This window comes from Meriones unguiculatus, chromosome 9, assembly GCF_030254825.1.
Source record: "Meriones unguiculatus strain TT.TT164.6M chromosome 9, Bangor_MerUng_6.1, whole genome shotgun sequence".
Classification (NCBI taxonomy): domain Eukaryota; kingdom Metazoa; phylum Chordata; class Mammalia; order Rodentia; family Muridae; genus Meriones; species Meriones unguiculatus.
The window spans coordinates 40,806,195-40,831,074 of NC_083357.1; the positions used below are offsets into that span (position 1 = coordinate 40,806,195).

Here is a 24,880-nt window from a genome sequence, read left to right on the forward strand (position 1 = left end):
TTTCTGCAGGTTGGCTTCATGGCAGTGTAACACACTGAGAACTGCTGAGCTATGGTTGGCTAGGATGAATTTTGTTACGTGCACCTTACCGACATGGAAAAGATTGCTGGTACAAGTTCAAAACACTTCCCTCAGTCACTCCTATGTTATTTGTGGCAGATAACACCTGCAGGAATCATCTCTTCGCTCCCTTACTGTAGAATATAACTGCAGAAGAGCAGGGGCTGTGACTGGCCTGTTTGGTGTGGGATCCTTGGCACCTATTACCAGACCTGGCATATAACAACTGTCCAAGCCAAGAACTGCTGACTAAGGGCGCAGAGCCAATCCTGCCAGTCCGGTAACACAAAACTACAGTGTATTTCTCCACCACATTTCTCAATTCTTTTTGTGAATTTGGCACAATCCAAAAGGAGCTAAGACTGCCCTCCAAGCATGCCTATGAAGGGTTCTCTAGATTAGGTTAGTTAAGATGGGCAGGCATGCCTTACCTGTGGACTTATCCCATAGGGTGGGTCCTGGGCTGAAGGAGAGAAGCAAAGCAAGGCCTTCTGTGGATGAATGTCCCTAGATGCCACCCGCTCCTGCCACCATCCATGACTGCCCTAACATTATGGTCCGTACCCACCAACTGGGAGCTAAAGCAACCCCCTTCTCTCTGATTGCCTCTGTGCATGTACTTTTATCACAGCAACAAGAAAAGCAGTATGCTCTTGCTAACTAAGCTGTCCTCCACTAGATGAAAAGCTTAGATGATGGGGCTCAAGAGATGGCTTCTGCCTTTTCAGAGGGTCTAAGCTCAGTTCCCACCTCATCAGCCACCTGTAACTCCTGCTTCAAGGGATCCCACACCATAGCACTCACATACATATGTACATGGTGTAAAAAAAAAAAAAATTAATAGATTAAGTCTTCGTTAGACACCCTGCCCCTGCTCTTTCATACTTTCTGGCTCTGCCTTCACCACCACACTGCAATAGCTCCTTCTGATGACTTCCTAATCAGTTCTTCTGATGTTTCAAACCAGCCTAGCTGACTTTGCGTATCTAGGTGTGATTCTTCCCGGTGTCTCATGTTAATTCCATTCTCTCAGATTTAAAATCACCCAGAAACCCATCTGCCTCAATACTTCACTGTACCCAGCCTCTACGTCTCAGGCATCACCAACCTAGTTTGTTTAGTTGCCATGCACTTCATCTTTGACCTGCGTGTTACACCCTCTATCGTGACTAATAACCTTACCAGTTGTCCTTATTACACATTAGCCTTTTTCTGTATGAATATCTTGCATGCATCTATGTGAGTGGGTTAGGTATCTGTCTTGTCACTCTGGGAGGCCAGAAAAGGGCACTGAATCCACTGGACATGGAGTTATGAACAGCTATAAACTGGCATTTGAGTTCTGGCAAACAAACCATGTCTTTTGCAAGGGTAGTAAGTGTGCTTAACTCTGAGCCATCGAAGACTCCAGCTCCAAATACCAGTCTTCTATCATGCTTCTTGTGCACCAATTTCCCATTGCTCACAGAATGCCAAAATACTATGGGTGACTACCAGGCTGGCATCTGCCCCTAGCTTTCAGTCTCTCCTTAGCTGTATTCATCCTTCTCTCCACTAGTCTTTGATCATAGCCTTTCACTCCCTTCTATGCTTCCCACAATGCCTGCATAAATACTTTTAACACCTCCAGGCTTTTCAACCAACCTGCCCAATTAATCCCTGCTTTTGCAGCACCATCAGCTTCATGGTTTGGAGAAAATACAACCTAAAGGATGCTTCTTCACCAGGTCAACAGGACTACACAGTACCAATAGCATAACTGACGCTTAGGAAACACTCATTAGCACCAGCACTTTTCTGAGCATGCCCGTTCCTGACATTTCTCCTATGCCCTAACATAATATCTGGCAACGGATGCTCAATAAAAATTTTAATGGTTCTAAAGGCTTAGTCAAAACTATTCATAAAAAAAGACAATGACAAGACACAGAGGAAAACTGACAGTTTCAAGGAAAACTGGACTGAGATAAAATGAAACTTATGCAGACAGGAAGATGCCTGATAGTCCTATCCCTTAAAATGGCTGCCTCAAAAACCTGATTTTGTCATTAAACTGCCACATAAATGTCAATGCATGCTCTGTAACACACTTAGGTTTACAGTTACATAAAACTGGTAAAATGGCTACCCCAGGAAGACATTACTTACAACTTTACAAAGTCTCATGTCTTTGAGCACCATCACTGGATGGTAATTTTTTAGGGTAAAGCATTGAAGAACAAACTCCCTGCAGAGACTTCTTGATACGGTTTCTTAGCAATGGTACTGCTTTATTTAACAGTTCTAGAATTTGTACTCAGGACACAGAGATTACTCCTTAAGCTCTCTACTTCTCTCCTGCATTGCTTAATAAACTTGTAAGCTTTCTGAGGGAAAGAATTTCTCATGTGCCTTAGGATGTGATGAACATGAAAACATTTTCAAAACTATACTCTCACTTTTGGGGCCAACATTAACTCAACTAAAATTGCCAAAAAGCACTGAGAATAGCCTACAGTTCACACAGCAAACGGGAGTGCACTGCCTCAGCCGGGCCTTTTCTACAGGAGTGGATTTAGGTGTATGGTGTATGCTGATGAAGTCTGGGCCCCCAGCAGACATTGAGAATTTGTATAGGAGTGTTCAGCTGTCTGGACTGGAAGAGGATGAGATTCTACTACAATCTAGTGAGCACAACTCACAGATGAAGCTAACCATCTTACAGTACACAGGAAATGGCCTGCAGAACAGTCGATTACTCAACACCTAGAAATAGGCCAATGATTTGCGGTATCTGTTGAACAAATCAACCATGGGGACAGACTGTATCCCACATCCCTTTTCCCAAATAACCCTCTTCTATGTACACTTCTGAGAGTCATCCTGTCCCAGTCTTTTGCTTACATGAAAAATCTCCTTTCAAGCTTCAATGTCCATGAGCACTTTCTTGATCAGTTATCTTTAAGAATCAGCTTAACAAATAGAAATTATACTCTCCCCCACCACAGTGGTAAAGTTTTCCAGAGGGTTAAAAACCCAATCATACGTCAAAAAGAGTGTTAAAAAGTTATGCAGACAGGAAGATGCCTGATAGTCCTACCCCTTAAAATGGCTGCCTCAAAAACCTGATTTTGTCATTAAACTGCCACATAAATGTCAATGTCAACTGGAGAGAACAATGCCACCCGAATTCAGATACTTAGCTTACCTGCAGCGATGAACGCCCGAAAAAGGGTGCACATCTGAGGGAAACAATGCATTGATTTCTTAAACACTTCTTTGTTCACTTTTTGAGACAGGGTTCTCTGTGTAGACTTGGCTGGCCTAGAACTCACAGATATCTACCTGCCTCTGCCTCTCAAGTACTAAAAGTAAAGGCTTGCACCACTGCCATCTGGCTAAATGACTACTACTATTACTTTGGTTTTTGTTTTTTCAAGACAGGGATTCTCTATATAACTACTCTGGCTGTCCTAGAAACTGCTTTGTAGACCAAGCTGGCCTCAAACTCATAGAGAACCCCTGGCTCTGCCTCCAGCGTGCTGGGATTAAAAGCGTGGGCCACCACACACGGCTACAATGACTTTTTTCTAAAAAGTAATTTGAAGTGGCAGTATACAGAAGAATTATTTCCATACTCAAAAGTCTGGCTGTTCCTTTGCTCTTCCAATTAATCCAAGATTTCACTCAAAGCTACAGGCCCACGTTGAAAGCAAAGGCTTTCAGGTTTACTTCAATTACTAATTTCTGTTACAATTACATGCTTTCAAAGATTAGGCAGACCTTAAAGTCTGAATGGCTGCTTCATTTCATGCCGTGGCTGGCATCTCCAGCTAATTCCAAACTTATATTTAACCACACAAAAACAAACCTAAACAATTATTTTCAGAAATAAGTCTTCAATGTTTTATCATATTTGATAGCAGCTTTTTTTATTGGTTACAAAACCTAAGCCCATATACAAAATTAGGAACACGTTTAGATGCCTCTTTTGAAAGAACATTTTAGTCTTTTTTAAACTGAGTTTTTTAAAAAATAAAAATAAAAACAATGCAATTTTAAAACACTGTTTTGAAAACTTAAAAGTGCAGCAATACACTCAGTTTCCTTTATCTACGAAATGGTGTGATTCCAATTCAAAACTGGTAAGGTCACAGCAAACCAAATCAAGCAGATGCACATGAGTCTGCACTACTTGACAGTAACGTTACTTAAAGGTTAGTTTGCACTTAAGACTCAAGGAAATAGGAATCATCACAGTAGAGGCCCAATTTTAATCTTAATGTGTGCAAATTTTAGAAGGTAACTGTCAGTTAAGTAGGGAGAGTCCAGAAGAAGCTAAACTGAAAGGGGGATAATTCACAATATCAAGAAAATTTGGACTTTAAGGGTTTCACCAAAGTTTGTGACCTTAATTCATTCTGACTTTGTTATTCCTACTTTTAGTGAACACTACACGGTTTCAAAATTTAGACAAGTGTTTGAACAGGATGCAGTTACCATATGAAGCTTTAACTCAAAATTTGGGTAAAGAAAAAAGGCACAATGAACTTCAACTCAATTTTATGTGCACAAGAGTTGAAAAATCTGAGCCACCTTAAAGAGAAATTGATTCTAAAATTTATAAAACCTATAAATAATCAGAGGCCAAACCACTATATTAAAACAGATTCTCTAGCAAGTAAAAATCTTGCAGTTTAAACATACGCTTGTATCCATTGTAGATACAAGACAACACTCACTCTTTAAAGTGGCTCCTCCTTGGCGAATACACATATTTGTAATGAAGCACACCTGCATGTGCTGTTTATCAGTGAAAACACCCCAGCTGATTCACAAAGCTCTGATGGCATCTGTCTCATCTTCATCACAGTAAATACACCCCCCATCTGAAAACTAGCTTAGTTTAGATTTCTATCCCTTCACATCAATGCATTGGGAAATTATACCCAGTGAACAAGAGCAACAAAACCATTTCTGTGACAGCACAAATTAGTTTAAAAAATTTCAAATCCATATTCATTCACTAATAACTGGGTCAGACAATTTGCCAAAAGCAATGACTCTACATAGTAATACCAGATTTTGCAGAGCTAAAGATCACTGCAAATCAGGCTGAGTTAAATAACTGCAGATCATTCCTCTACACAGATCCTTGGTTTTATCTTTTAATATGTGCAGATGCTCTGAGTGGGATCTGAATGAGTCCCAATACTCAAGAATGAAGTCTTGTAACACTTCTAAATAGTTGCTGGTTTGTTGCCACCACATTATCAAAAGTACTGGTTACTAAGTAAAAAATGTCTTAAGACTAAATTACAGTAAACATGAAAGCTCCACAGTTTAAACCCAATATAAATCAACCATATCCAATTATCAAATTAAACCAAAAAATAAAATTAACCCCTGGAAGCTGAAAGCAAGACTTTGTCTTAAAACATCACTAATGAATATTTTAGATCTTTTCCATTCTTGTTTTGACTTATTTACGTATTTTTTTTTTAAGTCAGGGACTCTTGCTTTCAACTTAACAGAAGTTCAAGTCTGTAACAGGTTGCAGCTCAGGTAGAGACCATGCACAGCATTTGATTATTCAAAACAGCAGGAACACACAGGCTGAAGTGAGTGGTCAAACAGGATTTGCTGTTCTCAAAAATTAAGTATAATGGCGAAAGTATTACCATTGATATCTAAAGCTCTTCCTCCAACCCTGGCTTCTGAGGCAGATAATAAACACATCAATTAATGGTAGGTAAAGTACAGTTTTAAAAAACTTATCTTTTTAATCAACAACCAAGTTTCTTGTTTCTAAGTTACTTTTTTTCGTGTCAGTTTCACCAATGAAAATCATTTGGTTTGTACTTTAATTCTTCCACATAAGAATATGAAAATATGTTTGTGGAGGACAATGATGGAGGCTCAGGTCACACTGCACCTCTGTAGTCTTCCAACATGAATATGCATCATACCAAAGTGTCTTGATCCACAGCGCACCTTTTTCCAAAGGAGTATCAGTGGGCAGCTGATACACCACCACTATGGAATATGCTAACTGGAGACTGCAGTTGTCAGCATGTGGCACCAGGGAACATGGAAAAAATAGGGTAGTTGAGATGGTTAAGGAGAATTCTAAAACAGTTTAGGAAATCATGCATATGCATTTACAGTCCATGTGAGAGTGACTTTTGGCAACTGCAAAATGACTGAGACGTGGCTTGCTTTAGAAGCATCAAAACGAAGAGGCAAGAGTGCTGGGAGCCTTCTGTTGCTTGCTGTCTTATCGCTTGGTGGCCATCTGGTGGTGTTTCATATTGAACGAAAGATGCTGCACTTAATTGACCTTAGAAATTAAATTCTTTTGTTTGAAGGTTGGCTGTTGGGTCAAAATTGTAAGTACCGCCTTGTGTTGCTTCAGGAATGAGGCTAGGATCTTCATCAATCTATAAAAATAAAGGAAAAATTCTGAATGAATGCTTTACTGTACTAGCTAAAATACCGAGGTAAATCAGTAACCATGTTGTAGAGAAATTAAACAAATACAATTAAATATGCATTTTAAAAAACTGCCTGTTAGGTTCCTGTATCTGTAGATGTACTTAACCTCTCTGAACACCATTTCTACAATTATTTTTTTCTTCCTAGTTAACAGATTTAAAATGTAACATGAATGGTTTTATAACTTTCCTTACACTGAAGTTCTGGATTAAGTATTTAAGAAAAGTCATTAATGGAGTATCTAACTAAAAAACAGTACAAACTCAATGCACATTAATAATGGGAAAACTTTTGGTAAATGGCCATTATATACAAAAGTTTCAATCTACATTCAGACATCTGTATTTTACTATTTACTTACATCATCACCAGAGAAATACTGATCTATGATTTCAAATGCTAATTTATATATATCTTCATTTTCATGTTGCTGCAAAACTTCAATTTTCTCCAAACCTGCCAAAATATGAAAATAATTAAGGTGCTATTAATCTGCACAATCTAATTATAGAAATACTCTATGAACCTCAGAATATGCTCTATCTTCTCTCGAAGATGGCAGTCTAAAAAAGGAGATAATAACTTAACCAGCAGCCCATTAATTCCTTTCTCCTTAAAAATATTTGAGATTCCCCTAGTCTCTGAAGTAACAGCAAAACCCGAAAATAAACAACTACCAAAACATTCCATCTGACAGAGATGGGATGGAGTTTGTTTCTGGATGCATGACAAGTTGGTGCCAGTACAAGACCTGAAAACCTTCCAGAATGTTTCATTTTAGTCATAATAGCTCATATAGTATCTTTTATCTTCTACTGTTTTCTAAATGTTATTTCACATGACTGTGAAATTTAAGTTTTTAGAACTTAATGGAAGCTTTACATAAAAAAACACTGTATCTGAAAAAATGAATAGGTTATGTCGTATAGGTTTAAGGAGCAGACAAAGCAAGTTTCAGAACACTAATCACTGGTGTCTGTTCCAGTTTTACGAAACAAGGCCTAGGTAGTCAAGTCGGACTTGAACTTGCAATCCTCTTGCTTTATTAAGTACTGCACATAGGTGTACACACTCGGGCTCAATTCAGAGTATCTTTTATATTTCTAATGTGCCATATACTTCATGTACCAGATGTACAAGTTTTAAATCTTAGTATTCAATCTGAAGATATCTTTTTTAAAAACGTGTTGAAAGTTGATTTTTAAAACATAATATACAAATCAGAAAAATGGAAAAATAGGTATCAACAATAATAAATGCAAAATGCTTTATAAGATGCAAGATATTATAACAGAACAACATAGTTTTAAACACTAAAGAGAAAGAATTTTCGAACTTATTCAAATTTCTAGGTTAAGTTATAAGCCGGACTAATATCTTAAATACAAGCTATCTTAACATAAGTATGAGCATGAATTCATAGTAAGATAACCTCCATGATACCTTTGTTTTTACTGATCTGTGATGGCTATTGCATTTATTTTCTCTAAGTGTAAGCTTGGTAAACTATCCATATAGTTAACAAAAATGAAAACAAACAAAGCATTAAAGTATAGTACAAAAAACTTCCGTTTTTGTTTTTGCTTTTTCAGGCAGGGTTTCTTTGTGTATCCTTGGCTGTCTGTTTCGGACTCACTTTGTAGACTAGGCTGTCCTGGAACTCACAGAGATCCACCTGCCTCTGCCTCGGGGAATGCTGGGATTAAAGGTTTGCGTCACCACGCCTAGCATAAAAAAACTTCTTAATGTCTGGACACTTTAGTACATATTCAACAGGTACCTTTTTAAAACACAATGTTTAAATACATGTTTCAATATGTCCTTACCAGAAATGACCGTATTTAGTAAATTCTGCCCTATTAACTTCAACATGCTTCTATAGCAATCCTCTCCAACTTACAGAATTCAAACAGGATGCATATAGTTGGGCAACTTCCCAAAGTAGGGTCCACCAGTCCCATGGAAATATGTGTAACAAGAAAAAATGTTTTTGCTGTCCAGAGTTTGAGAAGTGCTAGGTTAAACAAGCTTTTTCCTAGTCTTGTAGTCCACAAGGCCTTTAACATGCTCCTGTACACCGTGACATCAAGAGGAATGCTGTGCTCTGCTCTTTGCATAGCTGCTGGAGGGCTTTAAGAACCATTAGCAAAGAAGTGGGGCCTACTGAAGGTTCAGAACTGGGAATCTGGCTCTTAGAAGGGTTGTAAAACTTTTGTAGAACTCTCCTTAGTTTCATCTTACAACAATAAGTTATTGCAGAGCATTGAATTTGTTCCTGAATCTCTCTTTGATTTATTCTCTCTTGCTGCACCCAGCCATGAGGACTTTACTAGGAGTAAAGTCTTATTAGCATGCACATGCATGTGGAGTAAAGTTCCAGCATCGCACGTGCACACACAGTGCATGCATTACACACACACACACACACACACACACATGTATACATATATAGATATACTGTACTAGTCCCTCTGAGGTCAGAGAAACTAGTATTATTTTAGAGCTCCAATGTTCAAGTACTAACCTCCACATTCTTCTATTATTTCAGCTATTGTGCTTGCTTCATCACCAGCCATTATCAGGATGTTTTTCAGACCATCTAGAACCACCTGAACCACTTGAGAATCTTTTACGGACAGTAAGTTACAGAATGGTGGTATTACATTCTGTTGTACGAGGTACTCCACCTAGACGATACAAGAGAAGAAATATTTTTATGTATATAATTATCTTTTCCCTCTAAACAGTACAGAGATGAAAACCTTCAGTAACTTCTAAAAACAAGACAAAAATGGCCTTGCTGAAATTAGTAAAGGTAACAACTTAAATTTTTTTCAAACTCACTTGATCTTTTCTGCCACTTATCGTTAAGTTGCTAATTGCCCAAGCAGCTTCCTTTTGTGTTCCAAAGTCCCCCTGAAGAGTAAAAACAAATTCACAAAATAAATTCTTTATCAAAATCATCTAGCTTGCAATAAATTAAGTTAATAATGAATTCATAACATGACCAACCTTTGCAAGCTGATGAATAATCATAGGGATTAACCCAGCATCTATTACAGCTTGAACTTGCTGCTGATTGCCTGCTGTAATGTTGGAAAGGAACCATACTGCTTCCTGTAGGACAAAATGTGGGCCACTTTTATTGGAAAAACTACATTTAAGACCTCCCTTTTTAGTTACTTACTATCATTTTATGTGAGTTTGGTGTTTGTATATAAGCAAAGGTACATGCACATGCATGACATGGTGCAGATGTGTAGGTCAGAGGATTTCAAACTCAGATTTGGTTCTCTCCATCTTGTGATTCCAGAGATCCAACTCAGGTTGTCAGGCTTACATAGCAAGCATTTTTACCTGCTATTTAGCCAGGTCAGACTTCCCATTTAAATAAAAAGCAAGGGAGCTTCCATTCATAATACTTGTGTGTCCACATAACCCAGTATTTATTTAATAATCTGTAAGCCTACTATTAAGCTATGCATTATTCTAAGTAGAAATGACACAACAGCAAATAAAAGAGCCCCAAATCTTTAGCCACAGAGTTATATTAGCTTCTTTTGAAAGGCAGGCCTGAAGAATAAAATTTCCAAATTTTCAAAAAGACACTAAAGCAAGGCTTTAGCAGTTACCAACATGTCAATGTCTTCTTTAACATATTCACAATAGCCTCATGGTGAAAATAAGTCCAGTGTCATTCAACAAGTAAATGAGAAAAACATGGTATATACATCCAACAGAATGACTTAAAAGCCATAAAAGCAGAGCTTAGGAGGGGCTCAGTTGATAGAGTGTTTGCCATACAAGCAGGAACCCCTCCTTGTATGACTGGCTCTCCAGCTTCCATGTACAAACTAGGCTCAGTGGCATGTATCTGTAGGAGGCAGAGACAAAAGGACCTGTAGTGTTCAGCAAGAAACGCTGCTTCAAAATACAAGGTGAGGGTGCTGGAGAGATGGCTTCATGGTAAAGAGCATGCACGGTTCCTGTCTAAAACCAGACTTCAGCTTCTAGTAGCTACTGGGCCACTTATGAGCACCTGTGCCTTCAGTACAAAGAGGGCTGCCGCCGCCAGCCTTCACAGGTATCTGCATTCATATGCACACCCACCCACGCATACATGGAAGTAAAATAATCAAAGTAATTTTCAAAAGTATAATGTAGAGAGCAACTGAGGAAGGTGCCTGATGCTGATCCCGGTCTTTCACCCTCACACGCATAAACATGTGCACACATAGTTCTAATACATTCTATTATATGAATGAACTTTTAAAACTACTTCATTATCTATTATTCTTTAATAATAAATGTGTATATATATTCAAAACTTTCAAAGGAATGTATTTCTATGATCTTTGAAAGGAGGTGTGACACCCTAGTCTATTCAAATTAGAATAGACTATTAGAATAATAATAATAGATAATAATAATAATAATAGAAATTAGAATAACTGACATTTACAAAATAAACAGATAATTATTTATTTTTTAATTTATAATAATTTAATAATTATTATTAAATTTAATAATTTAATAATTATTATTAAATTATCTGTTTATTTTGTAAATGCCAGTTATTTTAGTGGGAGATTTTATACGTATTTTTTTGCTTACTGGTTACTAATTTAATGATTACTGATATTGCTCAACCTATTAAAACATAAACAGCCTGAAATATTCATTATTCTGTGATGAGAGTAAGACTAAAACAGAAGTGAAAACAATTTTATAAAAGATTCACTTAAAACTATTCTCATCTTGAGTGCCGTTGACTCTGACTGAGAAAACATATCATAGCAGCGATAAGGAGACAGTCACAGACAGAAGACAAAATAGCAAGGCCTTTACCTTATTTATCTTCTCTTTTGGGTGAGACAAGAGGTTTGGGAAGTGGGAGAGGACGTCACAGTTGAGAACCACCTGGGTCTGTTCGTCAGTGCCCGTCACTATGTTCCCGACTGCTCTGAGTGCTGCAGTCTAGGGATGGAAGAACAGGCTTTAAGAATATTTATAATCAAAGTGTTGTTTCTCTGTATTTTTCATAACTCTGAGAGAATGTAAGGAACAAATCATCAACATTTATTTCATCCCTACAACAAAGCCATAAGGAAACCAAGTAGCGATTTTTTGTTTGTTTTTTGAGACAGGGTTTCTCCATATGTCTCTGGCTGTCCTGCACTCTCTTGGAAGTCTTGGCTGGCCTTGAACTCAAAGAGATCCACCGGCTTATGCCTCCCGAGTGCTGGGACTAAAGGTATGCGGGATCACACCTTGCTCCAAGCAATGACTCTTAAACAATAATTTCTTGTGGAAAGTTATGGAACTCCACAAAAAAAAAAAAAAAAACTCATGTAAATTTTTGCTAAAAAGTTTTTTAGATAGTGAAAACTAAAAATCATAAAGTCCCATCTTTAAAACACTTGTTATTATTCACTACTAAGATGGCATAATAGACTCTAGTACCATCCTGAATCAGCATGATTTGCTTTTCTCATTTAATATATAGTCTTGCATTTAATATATGTAATGTCATCCTGGGTCATCATTTATTGGTAGAAAACACTGGCAGAGAAACATGATGAGCAGAACTAACAACAACCACTCCTAGTCAGAGCAGAGTCAAAAGGTATGCATTGGGGACATTAAAGGAGAGGCAGACTAGAGACTTCAGTGAGGAAAAAAGGTCCTGTAATAGAAGCATATGAAGGAAGAGCCAGTGCATCAAAAAGAAGAGGATGAAAGAGGAACCTAACAACACAGCAGAAGGGGATGAAGGAGAACACAGGTATCAGCCATGCACCATACTGTCTCCCAACACGGTACTGGAAAAAAAGGAATTTGTAGAGATCATCAGTTTTATTTCTGTCCGGTTCAAATGACAATAGAACACATGCAGATCTATGTTTAATGGCTGATGTAAGTGAAACGCTGAAGATTTAGGCAAATAAACAAATGGGTTTAGGAGATGAGCTACAACAATCCTGAAGTACATGCTGTTGGACTTAACTGAAGGCTGGTTATAGAAAGTTGGTCATAAAATTAATATGAGAAAAAATGAAAATACTTACTTGAACTTTCACTTCCTGGTGGCTCAGAAGGGGCACGAGGAATGGTACAACCCCTGAATCAATAACCATCTGTATCTGCTCATTTCCTCCATCTGTCAAGTATGACAGAGCCCAAACAGTGTCTACAAGAATCTACAGGAAGTAAAAACAGGAAAAAGATGTTCCAGTAGTTGTAGCAGAAAAACACTCCTCTGTTATATAAACCCTATCTCTCTAAGTGCTTACCTGAGGGCACCCTTCAGAAACATGAGACAGAAGTCTGGGATGCTTCTTTTCCAGTTTCTGACTTTATGTACCAGATAGATTAAAAAAAAAAAAAAAAAAAAAAGGAAAGAAAAAAAAGCTAGCAAGACAGCTTCACAAGCAAAGAGCTTGCAAGCTAGCCTGGTGAGCTGAGTTCAATCACTGAAAGCCACATAAAGATGGCAGGAAACAATCAACTAAACAAAGTCATCCTCTGACCTCCATACAGGTGCAGAGTTCATACGTATGCATAACACATAAAAATAATAATAATAATAATAATACATAGAATATTAAGCAAGCAGAAAAATTTCCCCAGGGCCAAAAATTAAGTACCAAAGTAATTGTGATCTATTTCATTTACAGCATTAGGTCAAACATTGTGCTGCGTCAAGTCTAGAAGACCCCAATGATAATCATGTATCTGTTTCACTGGTTTTTAAGCATGTTCAGTGAAGGGACCTGCACACAGTAGAGTGCTCACTCCTACACCCCAATAACCATACCCAAACACCTATCTTCACAGAGAAATCTTCCTTGAGAGGTGGGATAAGAGGGAAGTCAGGCAGAAAACAGCAGCTATGGGCCTTGCAGGTGTGCTTTTTAAGAGACAAGGGGGTAGGGATTCTGTGTTAGAATGGACTAAGATGTGGTGGTATGTTCTGCTTGGGCATATTACAAAATGCCTTCTTTCCTTTACTATTACTTTGGAAAGAAAAGTTTTACTAAAACTGTTTTAGTGTGAATACAGAATACTTTTATTAATTATGGCTTAATTTTGGAAAATTCTTGAGTTTTAAATCAAATGTTTGCTAATACCTTCCAAAGTAAGGTAATATTTAGAAACAGTTGTGATCAGCAGGCTTACAGACATTTCTGGGGTATTTACATTTGAAGATTCCTTATTAATGAGCTGCATTTACCGAAATCTAACTAAAAACTGTAACATTATTCTGTTATTTTCATTATATAGTGTTAACAAGCTTAGCTACAAACAAATAAGATACTGAAGCTTTTTATTACAGAAGAAAAGTAGAGTTGAAGAAAAATGGGCATAGAAGTGGAAAATGCCACCACAAAGGCAAATGACTTAAGCTACAGGTACAAAAAGAGAGATGAAACACACACAAATTAACTTCACTGACCAGCACACAGGAACAAGGAGAAAAGCAAAGGCATTTAAAAAGATTTAAGTATACAAGTGGCTACCAGAACAAAGCATTAGAAGAGACAGTGCATAGGCAGCATGATGAGACCTTCAACAAAGAGTGGCTTATAAAATTTTAGAATTTTATAAATATTAGTATTTTTAAAAACACTACAGCAGTCCCCTCTAAATTTGTGGGGACAAGTTCTAAGACCCTACATGGATGCATGAATATATATTAGATGTGTGTGTGTGTGTGTGTGTGTGTGTGTGTGTTCTTTTCACGGAGAGTGGGGGGGGGTTCAAGACAGAGTTTCTCTGTGTAGCATGGTAGTCCTAAAACTTGCTCTGTAGACCAAGTTGGCCTCGAACTCACAAATCTGCCTGTCTCTGCCTCATCAGTGCCGAGATTAAATATGTGTGCCACTACCAACTGGTTACAATGTTTTTTTTTATACATACCTATCTGTGACAGTTCAATATACAAATTAGGCAGATTAAAAGGTTAACAATAATTAATGATAAACAGCAATTACAGCCTTATACTATAAAATTATTTGAAATATATTAATAATTTTTCTGCCATTTTTCATTCAACATTTTAAGACTGTAGATGACTTTGTTAAGTGAAATCACAAAAAGAATGCTGTCCTTAATCACTCCATGGATCAAGAAATCTGCATCTCTACTGACAGAAAGATTAAAAACAAAAATTACATCTATCTGATTTAAACTTACTCTACAACCAGAGAGACAGATAGACACAGAAAAACTATATTCCAGCACTCATTAAAAAAAGAAAAAAAAATGCTTCTCATCCCATCAGGAGGCAAATCCCAAACTGAGACTACTCACATTTATGTCTGTATGGTATATGAGGACACATAAAGCTGGCAAAATCTGTAGAAAGAAGATAAATAGTAATACTAGAGTTGCTGGACATGTCTTTGTAAAAGCAAATTTTGACACAAAGAGCAGCAATTACTTAAAACACAATGTGAAATTTTTTAAACATCTATTAGATGAATGAAAGTTAATAAATTTAATCTGAAAAACCAAAAAGCACATTTCAAATGTCTAATTAAAAGACCCAAATAAATCTGACAGAGACTAATGTTCCTTAAAAGAAAGTAAATTATTTCCAGAAATACCATTCATGACATAAAATGAGCAGAATGGAGATGTTAGCACACAGTTATACATTATTGATAACTCAGAGAAATTACTGTCCACAGTTATCATTGTCTAAATTTTCAATCATTAACCTGCTTGAATAAAACAATAGCTTTAGTCAAGAAAATTACAGCCAGTGCAAGGTATTAAGGTTTGTTTCTTGACCCTGGGCCTACTAGATCTTTTTACAAATCTAGAACAAACAAAAAATGGCTACTAGGGACTCATACTAAGTATCAGTGCCATAACAAAGGTACAGACACTGGTTAAAGACACAGATCATAAAGATACAGAGTCACTCACTCTCTACATGTCCAGAATAAAGGTTTTATAGAATTTTTTTAAAATTCAAAGTATAAAGTATTTCTAAGAATATCACCTTTGTTAGGTATCAATAGAATGCAAGTTCAATTTGCATATTTCTTAGCAGTAAATCCATAAGGCAGTACAGAAAAATTGTTTTTCTTCTTTCTTATTTGAATTTGTTTTCTCTTCATGAAAACAGTCATTAGTCATTAAAATTAAGCATTAGAATGGACTGACATTCTTTCTGCTACTAAACAACACTCAACTTTGACATATGGTGTGTTATACTTAAAAGTAGAAGAACCTTCATTCTTTCAACAAAATCAGTAAATGCTCATCATATTCCCTGTGCACAAATACCTAAAGCATAAACAGGGAAAGAAACCATCTCGCCTTTATAATTCTGCATTTACCTCCTGAACTGTCTCCATAGGCGGTGGGGGGTCTTTATTCCTGCAGAGATTGACAATGACCCATGTGACGTTCCGAAGGAAGGTGATGGGAATGGAGGGATTGATGAAGGACAGAAGAGGTTTGACAACTCCCAGTGATATGACATAATCTCTACATTGAGGACCATCACCTACAGAAATGAAAATTGTATTTAAAAAAAAAATTACAGTCAGGATGAGAAAGTCTGGAATGTGTGCAATGGCTCATGTCGGGACACTGATGCTCTATGTTTCCTCACCATCAGTCAGACATCAAGCATTGTTGCTTCCCACAATTCCGATTTGGGAAACACAAATTTAAGCACCACTGACATAAATTATATATCTCTTCATACCTTTTACACTGAAGTACTATCTTAGAAGAGCTTATGAATACAGTCAACTCACATGAAATTCAGAGGAAACATAGTGTGTAATGGCTATGCCAATGTGGGAAAAAAGTTAATTTAAGATTCTCAACTAAAGCCTTTTCAAACCTAAATTCAACTCACCTATAATGTTTCCCAAAGCCCACACTGCTTGTTCACAAACATTCTGATGTGGGGAATGGAGGAGTCGCAGAAAAAGTGGAACTGCATCTGTATGTAAGGAAAATTGGGTTATCTAATGTATTCACTGATTTCAACATAAGTTAATAAAATATGCAACAATCAGATACACACTATAGTTGCCCAATTACAGGTCATTGCATGAATACATAAAAACAACTAATTTCAGTATTTTGGCTTGTTAACAATACAGCATCAAAACAACCTAAAGCAAGCCACCATGCCATCAACTTAAAACAAACAAAATAAAAAAACAAAAGGCAAAACAAAATCTTCCCTATAACTGATTTTTTTTAAAGTTCCTATGCCGAACATAATACATTAACCAGAACCAATTAATCATAAGATTTACTAAATAATTTACATTGCAGAAATTTTCTGTTTAAGATAGAATTTTGTTTGTTTGTTTGTTTGCTTTTGAGACAGGGTTTCTCTGTGTACCCTTGGTAGTCCTGGACTCGCTCTGTAGACCAGGCTAGCCTCATACTCACAGAGCTTCACCTGCCTCTGCCGCCCGAGTGCTAGAATTACAGGCAAGTGCCACCATGCCTGGCTGAGATTAACTAAATAATTTAAAGTAATCATATACTGTATTCTTTTTAAAAAATATGTATGGGTGTTTTGCTTATATATATGTCTGTGCAACAAAAGTCTGTGGAGGCCAGACGAGGTATCTGATTTCCTAGAATTAGAGTTGGCTGTGAGCTACCATGTGTGCTGGGAATGGAAACTGTGGATCCATTTCCCTAGTCCCTAAATTTTATTATTTATTTGTTATCTATGCAATGTTCTGTCTGCATGTACACTTGTATGCCAGAAGAGGGCACCCGATCTCATTATAGATGGTTGTGAACCACTGTGTGGTTCTGGGACTTGAACTCAGGACCTCTAGAATAGCATCCAGTGCTCTTAACCTCTGTGCCATCTCTCCAGTCCCCACCCCTAATTTTCTTACTCTGTCATTATACCTATACCTTATATACAACCACAACAGAAGTTCACTTTTTCTTAAACTTCTACTCTGTGCTATTCTAGGATATTTAGCTCTACCTGTATAATACCTAGATACTTTACCTGGCCTTTTTTTAAAACAAGTAATTCTTACTTTCACAGACTGTATCACTGCAAAATACTAAATTTTAGCTCTTTTGCAGAACTACAGTCACTAAATCTAGCTTGACACGTTCATCACCTGTTAAACAGCTCTGGCAATCACTATCTACTTACTCTTCTGTTATTCAGTACCCAAAACTCAGGCAACCTATTTACCGATTTATATATTCTGGACATTTCAGAGAGATTAAATCATACTGCATGTGATCTTTTTTTTAATGTATGACTTCTTTCATTCTGTGACTTTCAAGTTCACCCATTATGCCACTCAATGCTTTTCTAGACTGTTAAATAAAATCCATACATTTTATGAACCCATTAATAATGAACTGAGAGACTATGACTGATGCTCCTGTGAGCATTCATCTATCAGCCAGTGGATGATGCATGCTTTCTTTCCCATTGCATCTAGGAATAGAACTGGGACATATGGTACACTCAAGTGTAACTTTTTAAAAAACAATATTCAAAGCATTTTGTATTTCCATCACTGATAAATTCTCTTTACAATAGAAGCAATGAAAATAAAATGCTGTAGTTAACCTTACCTCCTAGTTTCTACTAAAAGCTTGTTCACAACTACAAGTAACATCAAACTGAAAGTTTCTAGTAGCTGTGGTAACTACAGCCACAAAATCATAGTAACTCATCTTGAAATAAGCAAGGTGTGGGATACATATCTTTAACACCAGCCCTCAGGAGGCAGAAGCAGGCTGATCTCTGTGAGTTTAAGGTCAGTCTATAGTCTACATTACAAGTTTCAGGTCAGCAAAGGCTACATAGTGAGGACCTGTCCCACAGTTAAAAAAATTAAAAAAAAAATTTAAGCAGTATATGTGAGCCAGGTGCAATACACACCTGTAATTCCAGCACTCAGGATGCTGAAGCAGAAGTATTCTGAGTTTAATGTCAGGATGGAACTACACAGAAAGCTCAAAGAACAGACCTGGTTACACAGCAAGACCCTCTCCATCAGCCCTCTCACCGAAATAAGTATATGCCATAATGAAAGGACTAAGATACTCAGCACACTCAGAAGGTATTAAAAATAAGACATTCAAAATCCTGTTATTAGGGGATGGTCTTTATGCCCAAAGATAAAAGTCTGTTCTCTTTTTGGTTCCAAAATTAGAATTGTTTCTAACAGTTTAATAATACAAAAATGATTAAAAAATTAAAGTAAATAAAAATGTATACTGTAACTTTGAAATATTCTATAAAATTCAGTCTTTAGCATAAAAAAACTATAAATAATTTAAAACAAAAGATTCAACTTACTAGACTGTACAACAGCTTGAGTCTGTGCAGAAGTTCCTGATGCTATATTAGTTAGTGCCCAAGCAGCTTCAAACTGTAATGAAGGACTGTTTAAAAAAAAAAAAAAAGTCTTTTAGACATGTAACTACCACCTTAACTTATAAGCCTCAACCATCTTACTTGGTCCTTGAATTTTATGTTGCTAAATATATCCATCACCACTGGACATATCTACTTCACCATCTGAATGCTTCTCAGAGCCAGTCACTACAGACCTGTATTCTTTATGTCAACTGACAGGTGCAGCACTTAGCCAAACACATATCTTGACTTCTCCTTGCCTAAAGACAACTACTGAAAGAGTCATGACAATTTTACACCCTGAATATTCCTTGCATTTACAGAGTAACCCACTGTCACTGCACTAGCCACTGCTCACACAATCTCACTTTAATCCCACCTGTAGCCTCTAGACTAGTCTTAAAACTGGGACCCACCAGAGTACACTATACCATCTGGGTTACATTACACACTAGCTATTATAAGCTTGAGTAACTCTGCAGACAAAGCATATGTTTTGAGACAGGATGGACCTAACAAAAAAAGTAAAAAGTGAATTTGCTTTCCTAAACTGGACTTTAAATGGTAGGCACTGACAATCTATATTAAAAAGGATATCATAGGTAAAATAATATGTATGAATGATAAACAGAACAAGAAAGCTGAAGTTAAAGATGCACAAAAATGAAGCTATACACAAATGTTGGAGGATAGAAGCACAGTCTATTTCAAATTCTGTGCTTCAAAACTTGGAATTTATTCTACTAAGAAGAGGCGTAAAGCCAGGTATGGTAACACACACTTTTAATCCCAGCATTTGGGAGGCCAAGAGAAGAAGGTAGATATGTCTTCATGAGTTGAAGGATAGCCTGATCTATATAGTAAGTTCCAGGACAGCCAGGGCTATACAGTGAGGACGCTGTCTCCAGAAAAAGACAGATGGACAGACAGGGAGGAAGAGGGAGAGAGAAGACAGGGAGAGGGAGAAGAAAAGGGAGGGATGGAGGAAGGGAGGGAAGTAGGAAGGGAAAGAGAACAAAAGACAGAAAAAAAAGAAAGACAGAAGAAAGAAAAAGTAATGAAAAAAATAAGAAAGAAATAAAGCCAGGTGCAGGCCTGAAATTTTAGATAAAAAGCAAGCGAAGGACTGCCTGGGCCACAGAGCAAATTCAAAGACCACATCTCAAAAGCAAAAGTAATGGCTGGAGACATAGTCCCGTGTCAGAATAACTGCCTGCCCTGTATCAGGATCTGGTGGAGGGGTGGGAGGGTAGGAACTGGAGTCAATGGCGTGTAAATTGGATAAAAGGGGTTATGACTAGTATAGAAGAAATCTGTTAAAAAGGAGTAACATAGATAGATGAATATACTGTCAGAAAGAACACTGGAGTAGGAAGGCATATCATCAGCAAAAACTAAAATGAACAGAAAACCAGGGAGTAAGAAAAAGATATATGTAAGCACTGAAAAAAGTAAGGAAAACAAATGATCAAATTTAGTAGCAGTACAAATGGAAAATTCACATTACATGTCAGAAAGAGCAAATAAAAAATGGAGTAGATGAGAACTGACATGATCAATCTTGCAGAAGGCAGGGGATGAGAGGCAAGAAAGGCATACTGGGGGTTATGAGACATGTAAAGGATGGTGAAATAGGAAGTGACAAATGATATATACTTCCACAGACTGGAGGTGGGAAGTGTTAATAAGCTATTAAGGAGTTTTGACAAAATATTGGAAATGGCGGCTATGAATGGAGAAATGGGAAGATACAAAAAATAAAACTGCAAGGCCAAGGATGTTTTCTAAAAAGTCATGTTAAAAAAAAAAAGAGGTTAAGATATAAAAACAGCCAAATGCAGTAAACAAACAATAAAGAATATGTTGTATAAATTATGTACATTTCCTCATAATCACCTAGTTTTTACAGATGGAATGCCTGAGGCTCAAAAACCAGTTGGGTTCTGTTCAACACCAAGTCTAGATTTAGACCAGGGTCTATATAGCTCTCAAGGCTAACATGAGCTTTTGCACCTTAACACAGCTTTCCATGAGAAACTGTTTAAAGCACTGGCAATTTTCCATTTATGCCATACCTTGGGTGATGGTTCTGAAACTATTGGTTAAGTTGTTTACACTTTGTCCTATGTTTTGTTTCAGAAACATCCACACAAATAAATCTATGCCAAAGACTGGAATGAACAGACAGGAACAGACAGAGAACAAAAAAGAGTCTTACTGGTGAATGTAAGATGGAACTTAATCTTTTAAACAGATGGAATAACATTTATCTTTACTCAAATGAACCCTGCTCTGGAGACTATATGGCAGTTTTTAAGGTGTTAAGTATAGTAAATATATTTTGATCCCAAAGAGACTTTCCAGACTCACAGCAAAGTTAATAATACCCCTTAGGATCACTTAAGGCTATGTACTTAGCCTGCTTCCCTACTGTGTGCTTAGCCCATTTAAATTTAACTCACCTTACGAGAACAACACATTATCTTACTATGCCTTGGATTTTCCATGCAATCATCATTTACAAACTAAGCTAATGCATAACTTTAATTTTAGATTATATATTCTTCCATGGCCCTGACCCAGAATTGCGCGCACACGCGTGTCTGTGTGTGTGTGTGTGTATCACATGTGTTGTGATAATCACTTGATGAAAATATCTAACAGGATGGAAGCAACGTTATACAACTAACATCCACCACAAATATTGGAAACAACTTGTGGACACAGCTTGGTAATGTGCTTTTAGTGCTATTTGCTGGGGTCAGCTGGGAACAGTAAAGTTACTTCTTCCTTTGTAAACCTGTTGATGATTTCTGTAGAGAATTCCTCATCCCCTTTCCAATGCCTGTGTTTTGTGCTGTTTTATCAATACAGAGCAAAGCCCTTTGTTAGGGACGGACACAAGAACATGGATAGATTCAGACACATATACACCAGACAGGCAACAGGAGCAAATGAGACACACACAACAGGCAGATTACAGATAGGCCAAGTAACCACAGTGCACAGATGAAAGACAGAGGGAAAGCAATGGAAATTTAAAATTCAGGCTTACTCTTGGTCAAATTAATCTAAAAGAAAGTGGCTTTGTTTTTATTCCTTAATGCACCATCAGTGCATTTAGTGTTTGCTGAGGTGATCTTGAATGCATTAACAGACACAGTTAGGCCTAGAGGTAGAGGGAGAACTAAAGCTCCTGTGGAAGCACAAGGTATTCTTTAAATAAAAAAAGCCCTTAGTGGCAACATTTACGCACCCACTATATTTATTTAATCAACTAAATATTTCATGGATATTTAGCAAAATATCAGGTTTAACTCTGTATGTTCTAGATGTACAAATAGTACTCATTTTTAAGAGTTTTGGGCTTCAAACCAAAGTTAATTCAAACTGATGAAGTTTAATGCACAGTGCTGAGAAATGTCTATACACAAATGGAAATAGGGGCAGAATGGAATAGGGACAGAAGCTCCCCAAGATGCCAAGGATGACCTGCTCCTTCTCTTTGGGTAAGCAGAGAGCGCATTCAAAGAATATGGGACAGCTAACCAAGGCTGGAGTGCTCTTAGATAGAGACTACCCAGAGGATCAGTGACCAGCTGGACTAGTCCCAGCGTCAGAAAGAGTCACATGCTTCTGGAAACCAGTCATGCTGACTTGTCATGAGGCTAATCTATATATAGACTCATAGGCAAACAGTGACTCAAATACTACTTGTAATGTTTAAATACTATCACAGAGTAAGAAACTTATATGGAAATGTACAATAACTTAAAAAGCATAGGGCTAGGAATATAACTCAATGGCAGAGCACTTGCTTTGAATGCTTCAGCCCTAGGTTTGAGCTATAGTACCTCAAAAATAAAACAAATCCAAACTTAGCAAACGCAAAATACCATTGAACCCTTTGGTAAAATATCAATTTTAAATTTTAAGTTAACTGAAAAGTGAGGAGGCAAGTACAAACTTACTTATCATCTCTTTCTAGACATTTAACTAGAATTGGTAAAATCCCGGATTTTATTAGGTCATCAATTGGTGGATTTCTGTCACTGGATAATAGTTTCCTGTAAAAAATAAAAGTAAAAGTTGATTGTTATGGCTTCCAAACTATGAACATAAATATACTATACTACCCCGCTTCTACATGGTTAGCTATGGCACCTAAGGGAGATACAGATTAGCTCTTACCTTGCTGCCTGGACAGCACTCAACTGGACTACTGGATTATCACTTGTGGCATTCTGCAACAACAAGTGTGGATTTCAGACATTAAAAAATAAATAAAAACTATTTCAAAATATTTCATAATGAATAAATTAACAACATACCTGCAATATAGCTTCTAATGTTACATTTTGCTTAAAAAGAAAGAAAAACAGTTCAGTAGAGAATATTAACAAAACTACTTATTCGTCTATCTGGTTATGAATTAAAATGCCTTGTAATTATCATTATCAATTTTTACCTAAATTTAAAATACTGTTCCCCTGGTTATAACAAAAATATAACAAAGGCACATTATAAAAACATGGGTAACTTACTGCTTTAAAATCAGCATCAACATCTGAATCTTCTAAGCTTTCTTCTTGGGGAACATTTCTTTTTTTCAGTAAGTGTTCGTCTCTTTTGTTCTGTAAGGTAATTGATAAATGCTTAAGAGCTCATGAAGGCTGTTATTAATGAAACTGTCTTTGGTGTCAGAATCAGCAGTGAACTGGTCTAACTCCATTGCTTGTGGGTCACTCTCACCCCCAATTCATCGAGCACCAGCTGTTGTGACCAACACTGTGAGAGTTTCCCTAGGGTATGGTCTACGCATGAATCAAGAACCCACCCACTGCTAACAGCTGCCCGGAGCAACTTACTACAAAGGCAACAGAGCTTCAGGATAAATATCAATGCCTCTCTGCAAGTTGGAGGTCAAGGAATAAAAATTTATTAATGTCATTTAGTCAGTGCAAGTTCAGACTAAACTTTTACTTACCTACTATTCCTACTACTATACTCCTACCACTACTATTACTGTAACTATACTATTACTAACATACTACTACACTATTATTACTACTACCATAGCTATATACTACATTATACCACTGTAACTATCATCACTGCCACTACTACTACAACTATACCAGTACTACTGCTATTATCAATATCATTATTATTGGGGGTATGAGCCACAACACGCTCCGTGCATATATTTGGGGGACTGTTCTCACTTCTACACTCTACTGGCTTCAGGTGGTCAGGCTTGTGCCTCCAGTAGCTGCACATTTACTGTCTGACCATCTTGCCAGCCCAGATTAAACTCATGCTACCTGAATTTTACAAACAAGAATTCTTCCCATATTATATTTTATAGCACCTAAATTCTCAACTTAAAATCTGAATATACGTCTAGGGCTCAATGTGAATGTATTTGATTACAACAAAGTTATTAAAGAGGCTGGCAAAATTAGGATCAAAGAGAAAATTGAAACTACAGACATGTGTGCATTACATCAACTTTTGTTCTGTGTACAGGCTGGCACATTTAAACACAATGGTGTCTATTTAGTCATTAGCTTATTCCCATTTTTATAACATACTCTTCCTTAATAACTACACAGACAACCAACACTAGTTATCTTTTAAGCTACAATATTTCACAAATGGCAAAACCACTGATATTTATATACCTCAAGTGGCTTCACATACAATAGGTACTTATGTACTAACATATAGCAAAAAGAAAATGGTGGATGACGTTCTTTGGTTTTTATTTGGTGTGAGCTGGTTACTAGGGACTGAACCTGGGGCTTTGCACATGCTGAGCAAAGCACTCTACTACTAAGCCAAACACATAGCCTTCAGAAGGCATTCTTGTTCAAATAACAACATGTATCACCAGCAGTAAAGGAAAAACTAATTCTGTGTGGTTCCTGGTCTAATGCAGGGGAAAACAATATCCCT

The 24,880-nt window shown here is 37.0% G+C and overlaps 1 protein-coding gene across 2 annotated transcripts in view; it reads right to left on the reverse strand.

Annotated features, from left to right (window-relative positions):
* Nucleotides 1-3,944: 3,944 nt before the first annotated feature.
* Nucleotides 3,945-24,880, reverse strand: part of Kpna3 (karyopherin subunit alpha 3) — a 76,905-nt gene continuing 55,969 nt past the window's right edge. For both annotated transcript variants that reach the window (XM_021657986.2, XM_021657985.2), the window contains exons 3-17: nucleotides 23,467-23,556; nucleotides 23,254-23,283; nucleotides 23,114-23,166; nucleotides 22,894-22,989; nucleotides 18,863-18,948; nucleotides 16,415-16,501; nucleotides 15,885-16,054; nucleotides 14,848-14,892; nucleotides 12,603-12,734; nucleotides 11,383-11,511; nucleotides 9,547-9,651; nucleotides 9,379-9,450; nucleotides 9,059-9,221; nucleotides 6,896-6,990; nucleotides 3,945-6,479 (exon numbers count right to left, since the gene is read on the reverse strand). In XM_021657986.2, the coding sequence (XP_021513661.1) occupies nucleotides 6,381-6,479; nucleotides 6,896-6,990; nucleotides 9,059-9,221; nucleotides 9,379-9,450; nucleotides 9,547-9,651; nucleotides 11,383-11,511; nucleotides 12,603-12,734; nucleotides 14,848-14,892; nucleotides 15,885-16,054; nucleotides 16,415-16,501; nucleotides 18,863-18,948; nucleotides 22,894-22,989; nucleotides 23,114-23,166; nucleotides 23,254-23,283; nucleotides 23,467-23,556 (1,452 nt within the window). In that variant the 3' untranslated portion in view covers nucleotides 3,945-6,380. The remainder of the gene's footprint in view (nucleotides 6,480-6,895; nucleotides 6,991-9,058; nucleotides 9,222-9,378; nucleotides 9,451-9,546; nucleotides 9,652-11,382; nucleotides 11,512-12,602; nucleotides 12,735-14,847; nucleotides 14,893-15,884; nucleotides 16,055-16,414; nucleotides 16,502-18,862; nucleotides 18,949-22,893; nucleotides 22,990-23,113; nucleotides 23,167-23,253; nucleotides 23,284-23,466; nucleotides 23,557-24,880) is intronic.